Source organism: Ciconia boyciana, chromosome 7 (genome assembly GCF_034638445.1).
Source record: "Ciconia boyciana chromosome 7, ASM3463844v1, whole genome shotgun sequence".
Lineage (NCBI taxonomy): Eukaryota > Metazoa > Chordata > Aves > Ciconiiformes > Ciconiidae > Ciconia > Ciconia boyciana.
The window spans coordinates 66187099-66205825 of NC_132940.1; the positions used below are offsets into that span (position 1 = coordinate 66187099).

The 18727-nt window shown below is 53.2% G+C and overlaps 1 protein-coding gene across 5 annotated transcripts in view; it reads right to left on the minus strand.

The window, feature by feature from the left end:
- The window catches only part of KCNAB1 (potassium voltage-gated channel subfamily A regulatory beta subunit 1), a 75481-nt gene that overhangs the window by 12911 nt on the left and 43843 nt on the right, over positions 1-18727 (minus strand). For all 5 annotated transcript variants that reach the window (XM_072868077.1, XM_072868074.1, XM_072868075.1 and 2 more), the window contains exons 2-7: positions 13013-13056; positions 6724-6761; positions 4252-4331; positions 3406-3450; positions 2131-2175; positions 1608-1651 (exon numbers count right to left, since the gene is read on the minus strand). In XM_072868077.1, the coding sequence (XP_072724178.1) occupies positions 1608-1651; positions 2131-2175; positions 3406-3450; positions 4252-4331; positions 6724-6761; positions 13013-13056 (296 nt within the window). The remainder of the gene's footprint in view (positions 1-1607; positions 1652-2130; positions 2176-3405; positions 3451-4251; positions 4332-6723; positions 6762-13012; positions 13057-18727) is intronic.

Here is an 18727-nt window from a genome sequence, read left to right on the forward strand (position 1 = left end):
CCAGCCCGCCGCCCCGGGCTGCCCCAGGGGCTCCGGCACGGAGGGTATCGTTTCCCACTAAGCCAGAGAAGGCGTTTGGCACATCCCTGCGTGGCAGCAGCCAGAAGCGGGTCAAACAGCAACAAGAGGCGGGCGGTGCAAATCCCTCTGCAGAGCTCCGCAGCACAGGTACCAAGCCTGATGCTCCCCTTCTGTCCTGGAGGCTTCCCGGCTCTCCGAGGAGCCCGGCACCCCCCATAACTCCCTTCCACGGCTTTACGCAGCTCTTCTCCAAACCCAGGCTATTTTGTACTCAGGATTTATGTCGAAGACTGACCCAGGCCCTCTGTGCTGCTGGCTGCTTTTCTGGGTCCGGGACCCGCTCGCAATCTGCACCGGGGGGGGCTGTTGGCCCCAGGGTCCTCTTGAGGGGTTTTGGGGTCTGCTCCAGCCCCCGTGGGGAGCCAGCCCAGGCAGGGGCCTCTCGCTGGGACAAGGTCGTGGCTGACGCCGCTGATCCTTAGTACGATAGAAGTGTGTCTTTTTATGGGTGCTGCTCTATTTGTGTTCTGCATGAAAAGTCCTGTACAAGCTATAATTCTGCCTGTGGGCGCTGTGCCTGGGTGCCTGACCCGACACCCAACAGCCCTCCGGGAAGAGCCAGATCAGGTGAAACACACTTGTCCATATAGAAAAACATATGTGCTCTCACTCCAACAACAACCTATCTGAGAGAACAAAAAAGCAATCAGAAGGAAGGTGAGGAGCAGCAAAGACCTGGGTGAATAAATCCCGACAGATGAGTAAGGCTGTGCATAAGGCAATGGCATCACTCAGCGGGATGCGGGACCGGGTGCAAGGAGCCGGGAGAGGGAACGTACACAAAACCTGAGCACCTGAAAAGCAGCGGCACCGAGAGCAAAGCACAGCCTTTCCCAGCCGGCTGCGTGGCGGATGGGACCTGGCACCCCTCCAGAGGCTGTTTCTGCCGGCTGACATCACGCCCCGCGTCCGCATCCGAGGGAGCCCACGCGGCCACGGCCACCTCTGCCGACCGCACGCTGCCGCTGACCACCCCCGGCCTCTCCGGGCAAGAGCTGGGGGGTGTCAGCAGAGCAGCTCCAGACCCACCGAGCCTTCCTGCCTGCGGGCATTTCACGGCAGTTGGGATCGGGGCCGTTCTCGAGGACAACGGCGCAGAGCTGCCGGGAACCCGCGCCAGGCAGCGAGCGATGAAACCCCGGCGTGGCAAACCCGGATTGCCGCAGGTAAGCGATAAATCTGCGAGGAACACGCACGCAGCCGGCCAAGGACAACACGCTCGCTTATTATAGCAATAAACCAAAAGGTTATTGCTGCACAGAGGCATAGTGGAGAAGGCTTTTTGTGTGCAACGCATCCGCTCACGCTTTTTGAGAAAAGCCAGAATAATCCTTCGGTGCCTTTTGGGCCCTCCACGGCCACGCCTGGGAACCACCTCGCACTGGGCTGGTGTGGAAAGCCCGCAAGTGCCAGGGTCGAGCAGACCTGGCTCATGGGAGAGCATTCGCCCGGGGGTGAATCCATCCCACCGCGCCCGCGCCAGGGCGCTCGGGCACGGCCAGACCCCTGCCCCGTGCAGCACGTACCTTCGATGATGTGTTTTCTCGAAAGCCCTCTTTCCGTTTCAGCTCTGCAAAGGCAAAAGAGGTACATGGCTGTTAGAGGTCTGAGGTGCTAACGAGCGCTAATTCCACATTCTGGTTTAAACCTCCCAAAAATGAAGTTACAACTCGTGCAACAGAGAGACCCTGAACCTCATTTGCGTTCCCAGTCTCAAAGACAACAGCATCTGGGATGAGCAATACCACCGTTAATTTAACACGGTAACAGCCCTGCTACGGACATTGCCTGACTGTAAGCTACCGTCCGGCATTTCGAAGCGGAGGGGTAAGGATGCTGGCGGGGCTGCCGGGGCCAGGCAGCGCGGGGACGGGGCTGTGCCCCCCCAGCACTGAGGCTTCATTGACATCGTCCGCAATTTCGGAGCAAGGTGGTTCACCCCGCTGGTTACAGCTCCTGGATCCACAGCCCTGCTCGGGGCGGGAGCATGCCCGGCACGGCACCCCAGCCTTGGCAGCAAACACCATTACGAGTAACTGCGAGACTTACTTTCCACCCCAGTACAGTTTTGTTGTTATGACCAGACTGGACCTCCTGCAAACAGAACAGAAAAATTATTATTGTTAAAAAAATATAATATAAGTAACCAAGCAGGATGCTGGCCATCGGCAAGCGGCAGGACTCTGGCTTCCCGCAGCGGCGGCCGTGCCTGGTCCTGCAGCCCTGGGCTCAGAGCGGGCATTACACATCGCTATAATCCTTCTTTTACAACAGGCCACTTGTCCCACGCTCAGGTTCCCGCAGGCAGGGAGTGACCACAGGCTGGTGTCTGGAAACCAAAGCTAATTCCAGTGAAGTGACCAAAAAAAAAGATACATTTTTAATTATGGAGTAAGCAACCTCCAGAGCCCTTCACCAAGGGCTCCAGCGCTTTTCCCTCCTGGTATCCGAGCCCAGTGCTTCCCGCTATCACGCAGTATTCCCAGGGTTATTAAAATTCCAAGAGTGGTATATTCACTGAATTAATCTAGAAATTCCCATATGATATTAAATCAAAGATTTATCATTCGCAAACTACCTTGCTGCATAACTGTATGTGTATAACACAAAATTTCTCCAGCTTTTGCTAGACTCAGTTGTTTTTTTTCTTCCACAGTCCCCCGAGTATTTCTTACTGAATTATCATCTCCCTAGCACAGGGGATACTGCTTTTGGAGAAAGCACTGCTAGGATCCACTCTTCAGTTGAAGGCTGAACACGACACACACAGGAGGTCTTTAAAGATTATGTAAATGCTCTTAAAACTACACAACATATGCTAATGCACATCATTTAAATTAGGTATCACGTCCTACCAGGCTACCCAAGATGAAGGCCCATCACAGCTTTGCATTCGTAATGCACAGTCTTACGTACGCAGATATGGATGCCGACACACAAATAATGCGTCTCCGTACACCGCGCACGGAAAAGGTGATGGCTATGCTCGGAACTTGCGTTAACTGTGCTGTGCGCAGAGACGATGGTCTCGTGCGAGAGTCGGGGCAGCACCGCAGGCTGATGATCGCAGCCTCACGAAGCCGGTGCGCGCTCCCAAAAAAAAAAACCAAACCAGGAGAGCATTTTTATTTGGCGCTTGAAAGGCCAGGCTGCCGCAGGAGCCCTGGCTGGCTGCTCTGTGCCCAGCCCTCGCAGCCACGAGCTCCCGCTCCTGGGCCGGCAGCGCCTAACACGCATCATTTTTAAAAACCAGAAGGATTCTCGTGCGCCCAGGGGTCCCGCTCGCGTGCGGGCGGCAGGGAGTGCCGCCCAGCCGTACAGTACCTCCAGCCCTTCTTCTTCAGGATGTTCCCCAGGATGACCTCAGCCCTGCGCGAGAGAGAGAGCGAGCCCCGCGTCAGGGCGACAGGAGGATGCTCGGCACCGGCTGTACCAGCGCGGCCGCCATCTACCCCACCTCCCCGGGATGTTACCACCCAGCGCCGCGCTCGGCTGTGCAGCCCTCCCCTCCCCTCCCCGGGTGACAGTGACCCAGCATCGGCCGGGCCGGGTCCCTCCATTGGTACAAAGCACCTTTCCCACTCCCTCCTGCGGGCACAGACCGGCACACGGTGCCCTGCGTCTGCTTGAACCTCCGCTGGGAAGGCAGAGCCGCTCCATCCCCGCACCAGGGACGCGATGTCCCGGTCCACCTTTTACACTAAATACAAAGCCATATAAATCAGCCAAAGTCAAATATATTATGGATGGATGGGTTTTTTTCCCAGTCTGGCAGCAACGCTAAGAGCATTAGCTCTGCGGCAGCCAGAGCGGTTCCCGTGCCGGGAGCGGTGCCTGGGAGCTGGCAGGGGCACAGGCCGTTCATCACCGTTAAGATGCGCACTGACTCCTCGTTTATTCAGGACATTTTTCTCCCTGTGCCAAGAGCAAGTGGCACAAGTGATACATTTCAGGCTTCAGCTGGGTGCAAGGGGGTTTGGTTTGGATTTTTTTTTTTTTTTTTTTTTGCAAGACTCCTCCAAAAATAAAGGTTTTCCTGTGCCCCCTCAGGGAGAAGGGGGATTCCCCAGCACCACCAGAGCCCTATCCACGTGAGGGACTGTGACACAGGGGGGAGCAGGGCCAGGCAGAGGGGCCCCAGGAAAGCGGAGCAGGACACCGGGCACTCACTTGCCGGCCGCGTACACCTCGGCCGTGTCGAACAGGTTGACGCCGCTCTCGTAGGCGATGGTCATCAGCTGCTCGGCCACCTCGGGGAAGCAGAGACGGAGAGGTAAGGGCTGGCAGACCACATCCAGAATGGCTAGCAGCTCTTCCTGCACGGAAAAGCCCCTGACGGTGCAGCAAAGGGGCTTCAGCGGGGCTGGGAGGGGCGTTAGCATCCCCTGCCCGGGGGGCGAGACCCTTCGGCAGGGCACCAGGGGATCATGCGCTGGCCCAAGCAGCACCAAAACATGGATTTACATCACCTTCTCTTTCATAGAATCACAGAATGGTTTGGGTTGGAAGGGACCCTAAAGATCATCCAGTTCCAACCCCCTGCCATGGGCAGGGACACCATCCACTAGACCAGGTTGCTCAAAGTCCCATCCAACCTGGCCTTGAACACTTCCAGGGATGGGGCAGCCACACCTTCTCCAGGCAACCTGTTCCAGTGCCTCACCACCCTTAGAGTGAAGAATTTCTTCCTTAGATCTAATCTAAATCTACCCTTTTTCAGTTTAAAGCCATGAGCCCATGTCGTATCACTCTATGCCCTTGTAAAAAGTCCCTCTCCAACTTCCTTGTAGGCCCCTTCAGGTACTGGCAGGCTGCTATAAGGTCTCCCTGGAGCCTTCTCTTCTCCAGGCTGAACAATGCCAACTCTCTCAGCCTGTCTTCATAGGAGAGGTGCTCCAGCCCTCTGATCATCTTGGTGGCCCTTCTCTGGACTCTCTCCAACAGGTCCATGTCCTTCTTACATTGAGGGGGGGCCCAGAGCTGAATGCAGAACTCCAGATGGAGTCTCAGGAGAGCAGAGTAGAGGGGGAGAATCACCTCCCTTGACTGCTCGTCATGCTTCTTTTGATGCAGCCCAGGAGACGGTTGGCTTTCTGGGCTGTAAGCGCACATTGCCGGGTCATGTTGAGCTTCTCATCAACCAACACCCTCAAGTCCTTCTCCTCAGGGCTGCTCTCGATCTGTTCTCCACCCAGCCTGTATTTGTACAGGACCTTGCACTTGGCCTTGTTGAACTTCATGAGGTTCACACGGGCCCACCTCTCAAGCCTGTCAAGGTCCCTCTGGATGGCATCCCTTCCCTCCAGCGTGTCAACCTCACCAGGCAGCTTGGCGTCATTGGCAAACTTGCTGAGGGTGCACTCGATCCCCCTGTCCACGTCGCCGACAAAGATGTGAAACAGCGCTGGTCCCATTACTGACCCCTGAGGAATGCCACTTTGACTCATCCTGGGAGGAATTAATCTCTTCTCATAGGAAAGTCCTGGGCTTTCTAATAGGAAAGCAGCCAAGAATTTAATAGGGTTATAGAAGATACTCTGCAAATCTGTGGAGTTTAGTACAGAAAGGGTATTTCCATGGTAAGAGCTTCATTTTTTGTTGGCTACCGAGAGGCTGTCCTGCAGTTCACCAGCAGACTTCATGAGGTATTTAAACAGCTGAAGGTCATTTCCTGTGATCCCCATCAAGCCCCGGGAGCCCTGCTGCTCCCTGGGGGGGATTCTGCACCTCAGGGTGCCCGGCCAGGGCACCCACGCACGGCCAACGTCCTTAGGGTGGGCATCCCCCAAGGACGGGGCTGCGTGTAAGTCCTCTTTTTCCATGCATGAACATTTTGCATTGACTTATTCTAAACAAGGAGGGCAGGAGAGCCAGGGAACAAATTCCCAATCGAAACAAGTCATCTCGCTTCAGCCTGCAACGCTAAGAAACAGGAATGGACTCAGTCATCCGCTGTCAAAGACCAAGTGACTTAAAAAGCAAAAAACCTTTGAATCCAGACTCCTGAGCTGTTTTCCTTCTGCAAACGTTATTTTAGGGTTTCTGCCACAGTACTAGAGGGAAGGCTGCCGGGGGGTTGCTCTCCTTTCGATGGCTAGCGTCCGCAGCATGCCCGAGACAGAGGGAAACCCACGTGCTGCCCGGCGCTCGGGAGGATTATTAACTGAGATTAAGAGCCATCTGGTACGGGCAAGAGTGCGTAGGAAACCCAAGCTCATTTTCATTTGTTTCATCTTATTATGTAAAAAATAAATCATCCGGCAGCTCCTTGTAAGCCAAGCCCCTGCCTGTATTTATGACTGTTGCTGATTACATACGTGATGCAAAAATAGTTTCCAATTTCTGCTCCAGGAACGGTGCCACTGCCAATGGTAAGGACGGAAATATCGCTCCAAAGAGCAAGGAGAAGAAGATCGCTTTAAGGGATAGATGGGGTTTTTATTAAAGTTGATCTCTGGAAATGTCAGATTCATTAAGGTTTTTTGTAGCAGAAGCGCAAACTTTGTATTGCTTTGCATAGTAACTCTGCCGTTTCCTCGTGCAGGAACAGGCTCCTCTGATTTCGGTAGCCATGGTTTCATTTAAAAATATCTCATATTGGGTTTTACTTCCTGCATTATACTTACACCAAGCACTACTTACCTCGTCTGAGATCTGACCTCCAAAAGTGACCCATGTCCCTAGAAAGAACAAAGTAATCTGTTACTACGAGAGGTTTTTGCTGACAAAAATTTGCTCTACCAGAACTCAGGCTCCTTGGGATTAAAGGGGTTTAAAACGGGGTTAACTGGCTCAGAGGCTGCTGTGTCCCCGACCTGAGACCGGCACATGAACCCGCTCAGGGAAGCGCCAGCAAGATCCTGTGCTGCCAAAATACACAGTTTCATTGAAACCTGAAGCTCTTTGCAAAACTGAGTTCGTTTTCCAGAGCTTCAATTTGACAAATTGGAAAAAATTTATGGTGCTGCCAAAACATGTAATTTGGGGAATGAAACTCTTCCTCAGTTTGTGCTTCAGCATTTCGCACTACACAAGTTGAAATTAGAAAAAAAAAAATTTAGAAGTATTTCTATTGACATGAAGTATTTAAAGCCCATCCAAAGTGACATTTCCCAGGGGACTTTTCCCTAAAGCCGATGTCCGACCCCAGCGCAGCCGAGGAGCAGTGCTTTCTCCAGCTAGCTCAAAGAGTAGCTGCAGTTTCGACTCGGCAGCAGACTCTGAAAAAAGGGAAAAATTAGGAAAAACTTGGGGCATTACTTCTTTGTGACCGCTGCTTCAAAAAAAAAAATCTTGTGGTGGAAACAGTACGTGGGTTTAACTGGATATTCCTAAGCTATAGGAATACTATTTCCTATATATATTTTATATGTGGATATATTAGGAATACATATTTCCTAAGCTACTGGAGGAAAGAGATGGCAGAGAGCTGGGGAAGCACCGGTCCCGGATGGGACCCTGATCAGACAGCACGGGCTCACCCTGGCAGACATCGCTCCTGCCCTCCGTATCCGGCCTTCCCAAGCGCCCCGCAGAAAGCGATGCCCAGACACAGAAGAGGAGGCTGGGACATTGCCGCTGCCTTTTACCAGCTTGTCACGGCGTCACTTTGATCTACAGCACAACTTTTCCCCACGCTTTTCAAGACCTACACGCCAGCTACGTATAAAGTGACGTGTTCCTCATTTCATGGATGGGTCAAAGCTCACGTGGCTCACGCAAAATCCTCCAGAATTTAAAATTCTGCCTTATATCGTCCCTCCATAAAGAGGGAAGAAGGGTTCAGGCCCCGAGCTGGGAAATTCAGTGCGATTTGGGCATGACGGAGGAGAGATCGCCGTGCCAGGGAAGGGTCGGGCTCCGATGCTGCTAAGGAGGAAAAAAATCAAGTGCTCCCTGCCTGCTCGCACTTGCCAAGGGCCTGGTGCAACGGATACGTAAGCGCTCCCACATCTTCATTAAAAATGTATGGGTTAGCTCATTGCTCACGGCGAGCGTGGAAGCTGAACCTCGAGCAGGCGTCAGAAAGCAAAGAGCGCGCCTACCGCTGCCGCGCGAGCCGCTTCGATCAGCCCTGCTTGAAAACAAACCGAGAAGAGCCGGCTCCGCTACGAGACTCTTGCTCTTGCCCTCACAAAAGGTTAATTGGAATTTTTTTTTTTTTATATGTCACTTTTCTTTGAGTACGAAGAGAGTCACTTTTAAAGATGCGTGTTTCCTGTGTCTTTACACTGAAACTCTTGATTTCCTGCAGAGTAGCCCAAGCTCTGGAAAAACCAAGTTTTCACAGATCAGAAATGCGTAACACAGCTAACGCTGCCTAAATAAAAAATGAGCAAAGAACACGCGTATTTCTGACTAATTTTGCATTTACTTCTGCTCTCTATAAGGGCAATAATTGGGCGACAGCAGCACCTGCTGAGCCCTAAGGCCCCCCCTGCCCCTTGCTGGCCACAGACCTCAGGAAAGGTACTTTCTCTTATCCTTGGAGCAAAAGGCTCTGGTCCTGCACAATAAAGATAAAAATGGAAATAGGTTTCAGTTTATCATTAAACTTCTTGATGCAGATAAAAAAAAAAATCCAAATGAAGCCCAATTTCCATGCTAAACCTTCAGAAGTGCTATTTTTAGAGGAATACATTAAAATGCGTTTCTCCTGAAAAATGCGTTGAGACTGTTTATGCCAAAGTGATTTTTTTGCTTAAGTATGTATACAGGTACCCAGCGCAGGTGAGAAGAAAAGGGATTATTTATTATGCACTTTGTGGATTGCACATCCTCTCTCAAATTTAGGCGACTACAACCTTAAAACACAAACCGTGCCTCGCCGAGCGGCAAAGTGTCACGGAGAGGCAACGTGCTCAGGGGTTTGGGCATGTGGAGAGCAGCCCGAGAGCTGGGAATGGCTCACGTAAGACTAACGAGCACTTTAGCTCTTTCAATATAATAGTAAATATATGCAATACAGGGCATACCCGCCCTGGGTCTGCCTCTGTCGCTCCCGTGCTCCCAGACCCCAGCAGGGGGGACCCGAGGGGCTTGGGATCCCTGAACAGCGAGCATCATCAGGGCCACCTGGGTGGGGAATCCTTGGGGTATTTTTTTCCTGGATAATTGCAAAAGCCAGCCAGGGAGGTGAGTTTTTGCTCAGCAAGGTGATCTCTAACGCGTCGGATGCAATCGGGAAAGCGGGATGTGCCGTTCGGGTCCCAGGCAGAGCCCGGAGCAGGGAAGGCAGCACACGAATTCCCCTCGGGCAGTCGCTGGGGGGGTGGGTGGGTGCCCGCACCCAAAGCGGTCGGGCCGCTGCCGGGGCTGCGGCACAGCACAGCGCCCGCTGCTCAACTCCAATTAAAAAAAAAAATATATATATCTATCACTCCAGAAAGCGCAAGGCGCACTTGGCATTTCAAACGACTGAGAATGATTCACAACCTCAGCCAACAGGAGTATTTTGGAAGAAAAATATACTAGAGAAAGATATATTTTTTTTAATCATTACTTTTCCCCTTACCAAGACATTATCTTTCTCTTGTCTGTCCCAATCGCTGGTTGTAAAGGCGTCCCCCCACGACTCAGCCTGGCAGTGGCAGATAGACCTCCCACGCCTGCCCCTCGCCCGTCATGTCATTCCCTCACACTGCAAAGCAATTTCCCAGCTGGATATCCTCACCTTCGACAGAGGAATTTCTGTATTAAAACTGGATTTGGCTTTATTTCCCTCGCAACCCAGAGCCTAGCAAGGTGTGATTATTGCTGGGTTATTTGCTGATGCAAAATTCACCACTCGATAATGTCATTGCCAGCAGATGTGTCACCTCTGCAGGAAAAGAAAAAAAAGGGTTCCTGGCTGAAAGCCAAAGCTTCGCCTCCTGCCAGTCCAATTTTATCCCTGCTTGCTCCTGGCGAGGACGATGTCACACGGAGATCTGGCACGTGGGTCTGATCTGGCGCTCGAGCGACCAGCAAATGCTCAGCCCTGCACGCTGCGGGTACCCGGGTGCAGATCAGACCCCTTCGCCGTCGTCCCGGGCCAGCGGATGTTTGGCGTTGGGTTTCTCTTACATGCCAGGTTTGCAAAAGCTTTTCTCCAGAGCAAAGCACCAAGGGGCAATGCAGCAGCCGACCCCTTTCTACTCACAAAACGTCTATTTTTGTGCCCAACTGCAAGCGGAGGGTATCCTGCCGGTGGCTGCAGGAACCGCCCGTTTGGGAAAGTTTCTTCTGTGCTTTTTACATTGAATTGGATTCGGGGGTTTGGGGTGACTGGTTTCATCCTGCTGCTCATTTCCTTGGAGTCAGGGCTAATCACCTTGTTGGAGGCTGTCTTAATGTTTTCTCAAAATCAACAGGCAGCCTGCACAGGCAGAATTCGCTCTGCATTAACTACAAGAAAAATGTGACCTTATTTTTTCCCCCTGCATCGCAATCGCATTTCAGAGCCAGCATCACATAAAGGGCCTCGCTCCAGCCCGCTCATCTGCCCAGGGTTAAACTATTAAGATTCCTCAATTAAAGCCTCGCCTGGCCTTAGCTCACCCAAAGGAGGGGGTGAAAGCCCAGCCTGGAGCGGGGCTCAGCGCCGGGATGCTGCAGGAGCTGGGTCCCGGGGGAGCTCAGCCCAGCAGAACGGTCCCGGCTCCGGCGGGAGGTTCAGCACCCCGGGAGCGATGCTCGCACCCTCAGCTGCCATCACAGCAACCCTTCCCCACCGCCTTCGCTCGTGAAACACGCTGCTAAGGCACCCCTCTGACCTCCTGCGCCTGCTCGACTGCAAGCGGCACCCAGCAAATGAATTAATTGGAGAGTGCGAGCTGGGAGAAGCAGGATGTAATTAAAGGGTACGCATTGCCGTAGCACTGCCGGCCTTTGATTTCTGTCCTGCTTCGCGTCCTTGTCCACTTACTTTTTCATACCACAGGATGAAGCACGCTCCCACCTTGCTGAGATTTTGGAAGGCTTTTAGGGAAGGTTGCTGAGTCTTCAGAAATTTTAGTAAACCTTAAATGAGATTTTCATGCTGCAGAGAGTTTAGGGAAACACATTTCTCTTTTAGGGAACTGCAAAAGAGAAGCTATTTAGAACAGGCATACAAGGCCCGAAGCAGACACCTGATGGACCTGCCGTGGGACGGGAGGACAAGCTGTGCCGCAGAAGAAATACCTGTACGTTCCAGAGAAGGCGGCAACTGAATTCCAGGCTTTCCAGTTCTCCCCTCCCCGATCCCTGCACACACCCCAGGGGCCGTAGGGCTCACCGCTTCTGGGACAGGCTGAGATGCCGGCTCCGAACCAGTGCCCAGCAGCTCTTCCCCAGCCCTGCCCTTGCCCGGCGCAGCGCGGAAGCCACTCGCTCCATCCTCAGCCCCCGCTCATCCCGCGCAGCTGCGCTCACAAAGGCTCAATATATTTAGATGCTGCTGCAGTTCCACATGCTCAAAATTAAAGAAAACCTCTGCAAAACATTTTTTCCTGCTGCTACTTCCTTCCCATAGCTTTTCTCCACCACAACAACATTAGCTCTTGGTGAAACTCTAAGGATGATAAATAAAATCACTGCACCAGATAAGAAGACAGCTCCTTTCAAAGCCTGGATCTATTTTAACCAGAAGAGCTCTTCTTGGCAGAATAGGCCTTATTTATATGACTTGTGATACGGGGTGACTTTCACATTCCACTCTATTCTAAAATCAAATCTCAAAGCATGTTGGAAAAAAAGAGCTAACCCCTCAGGCACCTGCCCTGTGAGCACGACCAGCTCCAGCCGGGGATGGAGCGGGGAGCTGGAAGGGGTGGGTGCCCATCACCACAGCAGGCACCAAACGCAGGCAGAGTCCGGGTCCGAGTCCGGGTCCTTGCCCGGGTCCTTTGTCCACTCGTCCCCGAGGCAGCAGCGTGGGACAGAGCCCAGCACGCCCAACCGAAAGATGTGCCGGTGCCTGCAGCTCCCCGTGCCGGCACCTCTGACCCCGGGGGAACAAGGACCCCCCTTTAACGCGGGGCTGGAGGGGCCCCGGCAGAGCTGAGCGTCCATCCCTGGGGGGTCTCTGCGCATCCCCGGGGGCTTCATGCTCCTGATGCCCCAGCCTTGCACCACAGCAAGGTGCTCACAGCGAGAAAAACAGCCTCCTCCTTTCTACGGTGTTTGGGTTTTTTAATATATATATACGCACTTTTAAGCGTTCTTTATGTGAGTGGTTCAACTGCCATCAAAGAAATTACTCGCATGAGTAAAGCCATCAGGAGTTGTCCGGTCCGTCGCACACACTCTTACCCAGCAGCAACGTACTAAAGCCTGCAGGAACCGCAGCATGGCTGCAGGACCTGCAGGGCCAGCACATATGTGCCGCAGCACTTATAGACGCCCTTTTTGATAAAATGTTGATAAAACATTGATAAGATATTCCTTAGTTTTCAAATCAGTATGGAACAGAAATAACAAGGTACGCACACTGGATAAAATGAAATAGAAATCTGTGCGCAGCCCAGGCAGATTGCCGTCCCCCGAGACTGGAGCTCTGACACTTAAAGCTCTTGGGGACATTCACAGACATCTCAGATGCGGTCTCTGCGGGCTGTCCCTCATGGGGATCAGGCTGTATTGGAAGGATTTTACGCCATAAACCCTCGCACAGTTCCACCGGGGAGCTACGGGCGGAAAGCATCGCCTCCTGCCGTGGCAAGCAGCTGGGCTGATGCAGAGCTGCTGTGAAGGCAGGTAAGGGCCTCTGCCGGAGCCGTCCGCACGACTGGGCACAGCCCGGGGCTCTGGGAGAGCACAGTTCTTTTACTGACATACAGGAAAAAAAAAAAAGGTTTTTTTTAAAAAAAACAGTTTTAAAACACACACAGTTTTTCTACTGACATACATACTGACTGCTCCAGGGCAGCGTGTGGCTGCCGTGAGTGCGGCGGCTGCAGGGGTTACTCACCCAGGCCCAGGCACGAGACTCTCAGTCCAGATTTTCCAAGGTTTCTAGAAAAGAAAATAAAATAATTAGAAAATATTGTTAAGCCCTCAAGGGACACACAACTTAAATAACCCGGTGGGAAACCAGCAGGCAGAGAAGACTGGTGTCGGGTCCTGCCCTTGGGCCACACAACCCCATGCAAGGCTACAGGCTTGGGGAAGAGCGGCTGGAAAGTGCCCGGTGGAAAAGGACCTGGGGGTGCTGGTCGACAGCCGGCTGAATATGAGCCAGCAGTGTGCCCAGGTGGCCAAGGCGGCCAACAGCATCCTGGCTTGTATCAGGAATAGTGTGGCCAGCAGGAGTAGGGCAGTGACCGTGCCCCTGCACTGGGCACTGGTGAGGCCGCACCTCGAATGCTGTGTTCAGTGTTGGGCCCCTCACCACAAGAGAGACATGGAGGGGCTGGAGCGTGTCCAGAGAAGGGCACCGGAGCTGGGGAAGGGTCTGGAGCACAAGGCTGATGGGGAGCGGCTGAGGGACCTGGGGTTGTTCAGCCTGGAGAAAAGGAGGCTGAGGGGAGACCTTATCGCTCCCTACAGCTGCCTGACAGGAGGGTGTAGAGAGGTGGGGTCGGTCTCTTCTCCCAGGTAACAAGTGATAGGACGAGAGGAAATGGCCTCCAGTTGCGCCAGGGGAGGTTTAGACTGGATATTAGGAAAAATTTCTTCACCGAAAGGGTTATCAAGCACTGGAACAGGCTGCCCAGAGAGGTGGTGGAGTCACCATCCCTGGAGGAGTTCAAAACACGTGTAGACGTGGCACCTGGGGACGTGGTTTAGCAGGCACAGAGGTGTTGGGCTGGCGGTTGGACTAGATGATCCTCAAGGTCTTTTCCAACCTTAATGATTCTGTGATTCTAAGACGAGACCCTGCTTTTGTCCACATCATCCCTTCTCCTCTGAAAGGGACATGTTCTCCCTCGCTGGGGATGCCAGCTGCCCGGTTTGGAGAAGGGTGGATGCACTGCCATCATCCTTTGCCTCCCTAGGCTGTTGCGGAAGAAGCTCTGAGCAGTCGTGGGGCTGGGAATACACCCAAATACATTCAGATGTCTCTCACATCTGATGCCGTTTGGGGTCCCATGAATAAGGCACACGCATTCCCTTCACTTTCATCATCGTTTGGTATTCATTGTAGTAACACCGATTAAAGTATTCGCCTTATTCAGCTTCACTTTTTTTTTATTCATCCTCAGACTTGTCAAAACATCCACATCCATCACAGCAAACCCTGATCTGGTTACCGCCGGGGCTCCCGAGCTTGTGGGTTCCCCGTGAACAAAACGCCCCGCCATTTCCCAGCCCGAGGGGAGGCAGCAGCTTGATCCCGCACGCCGGCTGCTTTTCAACGTAAGCGAGATAAAGTTATCGCCTTCTCCTCACCTCCCAGAGCCGGGCTGGAGACAAGATAATTAGCCCTGAGGCCATGGAATGTGCCATACATTCAACCCCTACCCTAACTTAAACCAGTACAAAATACCCTTTTAATTATACCCTCCTGCTTTAACCTTTGCGTTACAGCTGGAGCTGTGCAATTTTTTTGCCAGATCAAGGTATAATTTGGGGACCATCTACCTACCTTCCACTGCAGAGCGCCGCGATCGCTGCACTTTTTGCTATTCCTAATGAATTATTTAAAGCCAAATAATAATAAAAAAAAGCCCTGCTCACCCACGGTGAAAGAAGTCGGACAAAACACCCAACATTAGCACAGGTCGTGCCCTGCTCTTTCAGCTCTTTCTCTTTTTCCACGCTTGATTTGTACCCATTTCAGATGTTTGCTCATACGGCACAATTTCCCATGTGAGAGAGCAACCAAAGGCATCCCCAGGGAAACCAGGGCAGCCAGCCCGACCGGGGCGGGGGTGCCCACCCTCCCGCCCCTCCCCAGGGCCCCTCATGCCGTTGCTGTACCCAAAATTTAGTGCTGCCAATGGGAATTTAAAACGTAAGGAGAGCCAAGGATTTGTCCTCGAGTAGATATTTTAAAACCTAGAGCTGCATTTCCAGCACCGCGAGCCCCCGGGCTCACAGCACAGTTGGGGCAGGCACTGACCTGATTTTTTTTTTTCCTTTTCTATTTTTTCTTTTTTATTATTTTTTTTTGCGTGAAAGCACAGCTGGACCCCTGCGTAACAAAACCCATCCGTGCACAGAATAGCACAAATGATGCCAGTCGTCCCCTGCTCACCAGCACAAAGCATAACCCTCCGCAAGTTAAAAGGCCGATGCCCGGCAGCTGCTGCGTGCTCCGGGCAGAGCTGCAGCCCTTCTGGCAGGACAGGCGAGCCCAGGCTCACGGGACCGGGATTTCCACGTTACTTCTGGGGACAGCCCACCCGCTGCACACTGCTCTTCGGAGAAGTCAAGTGCTGCTGTGCATTTCCAAACAGTTCACGTGCATTTTGTAAAAGAGTTGTTTTTTTTTTTAAGTCCTATTTCTCACCGAGCTATTCATTGCCTTTCAAAGCCTGGCTCTGTCTCTGCGCAGGCACACGGCTGCGAGGGCACAGCTTGGCCATGGAGCTGAAGAGAGATATAAATATGTATATACACACACACCCCCTTTATATATACCTCTTTATACATATATATGCATATACATACCCTTTATATATGCATATACATACCCTTTATATATATGCATATACAAATGCATACATACATATATACACGTAGCGTGAGTGAAACCCTCTGGTGTTCGCATGCATTTATAGGGTACACCACTCCCCCAGCAGTGGAACCTGTCTCAGGGTCTCAACACCAGGTACTGGCTGGCTGTCCCTGTCCTCCTTCCCTGCAGGTCCCCCGTCCCCCAAAGCCACATCAGCGCTCGTCTCTCCGCACGCCAGGGACCAGGGGGGTAAAGCACATGTACACAGGAACCCGGTTTTCCTCCAGAGAGCGATAACCAGCTCTTTGCGGAGTCTGGTCCACTAATGAAGCTGGGCAGAAACATCATGTTTGAATTTCCAAAGCTGTCTTTGCCATTTGCTCAGAGTGCACATGACCTTGGAACACGGAAAATTCTATGTCTATAGTAAAGAGACGGCACTGAAAATGCCAAGTCTTTGTCGTGCAAGATCCCCCTTGCAAAATGAGCTCCGAAGCTGCTGAGCAGCTCAGGAGGAGGTTGGCTGAGCCTGCGGTCCAGCCTGGAGAGCATCGCCCGCTCGCAGCCCCCAGCTACTCCCATCGCTTTCAGCCTGCGAGCGCTTCCCTTAACTGCACGCTCTAATTAACGGGCGGGCAGCCTGAAAGCAAAGTGGTCACGTCAACACATGGAGCCACAAAACCAGCTAAAAAACTCGGCCCGCTTGAGGTGGCTCGCCTCCACGCACGGACCTCGTGCTGCCTCGAAGCGCACAGCTGCTGATTTGAGTACTGGTCCTAGGGCAGAGCAGTAATTTGTCTGCAATAGCAATGGTTCTTGAGACCTGGTTCTCCTCTACACCCTCCCCCCCAAAAAAAAACCCCCAAAAAACAAAAACAACCCCATCCCACCCCCAAAAAACCCCCACCAAACAAAAATATATATATGTATACATTTACATTGATTTTGCAGCTTCCAGGTGTATGTATATGTGTAGATATATGACACAGACATATACATATACAGACTCACACGCCTGGAAGCTGCGAAATTGCCAAGTAAAATCAATGGTCTGTTTCTAAGTCACCAGACAGTAAAAGCCCTTTGTGCTTCCATTGCGCTAATTCCCAAGTCCCAGACCATTAACCAGCTCAGGCCCCCGCAGCGGAACCGGCAGCAGCCCCTGCAAAGCACCGAGGACGGTTGCGCTGGGAGCGGTGGCCGGAGCGGCAGTCGGGATGGCAAGAGGAGCAAACCGCGGCTCTGATGAAGCCCAAGGCGCCCGGTCGTCATCGGCTGCTCCGGCCGTGCGTGGGCTGAGCATCCCGCCCGGGCCAGGCTGCGGGAGCACCCGTGCCCGCGGGTACCAGGGCAGAGCATCGCCAGTCGGCTGCGGTTCCCTTCCACAGGGACCCCCCCCCATGCACAGGGAACGGGGGCTGTGGAGGGATGGGGCTATCGGCAGGGAAAGGGGGGGGTTCTGCCATCACCCTCCCAAGCTGTTGTGGACAGCTCAGGTTTTCTCGGGCCGGTGGCAGAAGCTCTCGGCAGCATTTTCAAAGCCAGAAATGATCTTTTAGAGAAATCCAAAATAACTGTATGAACTGGCACTCAGCCGCTGCCGAGCTGACGCTCACGTGCTTTCCCTGGGGGACACTGAAGCGCCTGGCCGGTGCTGTACGGAGCCCATTGCCCCCGCAACCCAAGGTCCCACCCGCCGCCCCGCATCCAGCGAGGCTCCCCGCACGCACCCGGGGCCGTGCTGCACGGCACGCGGTGGCCGGGCAAAGCCACCTCCCACCGCAGCGCTCGGCTCCAGGGGTCCCTGGAGGAAAGGGGAAGATGATGTCTTCACGCATCTTTTTGTTAGTAATAATCGGTCAGCGCATCAGCGTTACGGCCCCGGTTGCCCATCTTTATTTGGCACTTGCGGGGAGGAGATGGGGTTCCCCCACGGACCACCACGAGCATCCGCCGGCGGTGCTGCCCGGCATCCCTCTTGCGCGTCAGCAGCGCAGTTCAGCGCCGTGAAACCAAGTCCTGTGTGTGTCATTCCATCTCTGAGCCCTGCCCTTTCCTGCACGGAGCACACAGCCCAGCCTGCCTCCCAGATACCTGGCGCTGACGCTGCTCCTGGAGGCTCCTGCTGATGCTGTTTAATCACTCTTCCAGGAGAAAAAAAAAGCTCTTCTCAAATTGGAAGTCAGAGCTGCTGAGGAACGAAGTAGCCATTAAACAGGACATCGTCGGAGCCTCAAGTCTCTCAGGATTGCTTTGCCTAACCTAGAATCAGCTGATTAAAATCCAGCTCTCTTATACATACGTGGGGTTTTTTTCATTAACACAGCTATCTTGCTTCTCCTCTTGCTGATATTCAGCTTCCCTTGCACTTCGCAGAACTGGAGCAATCGCTCCCCACGCTCACTGCCCAACCTGCCGCGCAGAGAAGCACCAAGAGTCTTATCTGCGGCCGTGCCCGGCCTCCTGGGCCACCTGCAGCTGCACAGGACCCTGTCCCTCCGGCTGCAGCCTTCTACAACGCTTCTAGGTGCCAACCTCAAACTGCCTTCATTTTCTTTATCCCAAACTTGCGCCACAAGCAAGACCCGTAGGTATTCAACGCCTCGCCCCTGAATTCTTTAAAACCAAAGCCCGAAGCTGAACGCTCCCACCGCGGCGTGCTGCCCAGCCCTGGCAAGCCTGGCCGCTGGAGAAGCCTCCCAAGGGGACGGGATGAGGAAAGGTGCATGGGAGCAGCAGCCCCTGCTCTAGGAAGGATGTGGGTTTTTTGCAGGCAGCCCTGCTCAGCGTGCCCGCGGCAGGGGCTGTGCCAGCCTCACTGAAAGCACCTGGGTCACGGAAACCTTTAATAAAGGATGAATATAGCCACGCTCAGCACATTGAAGGCCATAGGGCACTAACTTATTTTGTGAAGGGATGCACCACACTGTTTCTGCTCTTTGTAGCTCTAAGAAAGATGTATTTTAAATTTAACTTTAAATCTTTCCAGTTTTCTTCTCCAGGGAGCAGGTATTGCCCTGTCGCAGTGGCCGGGACCGAACAGGGCAGGGGACAGCGAAAGGC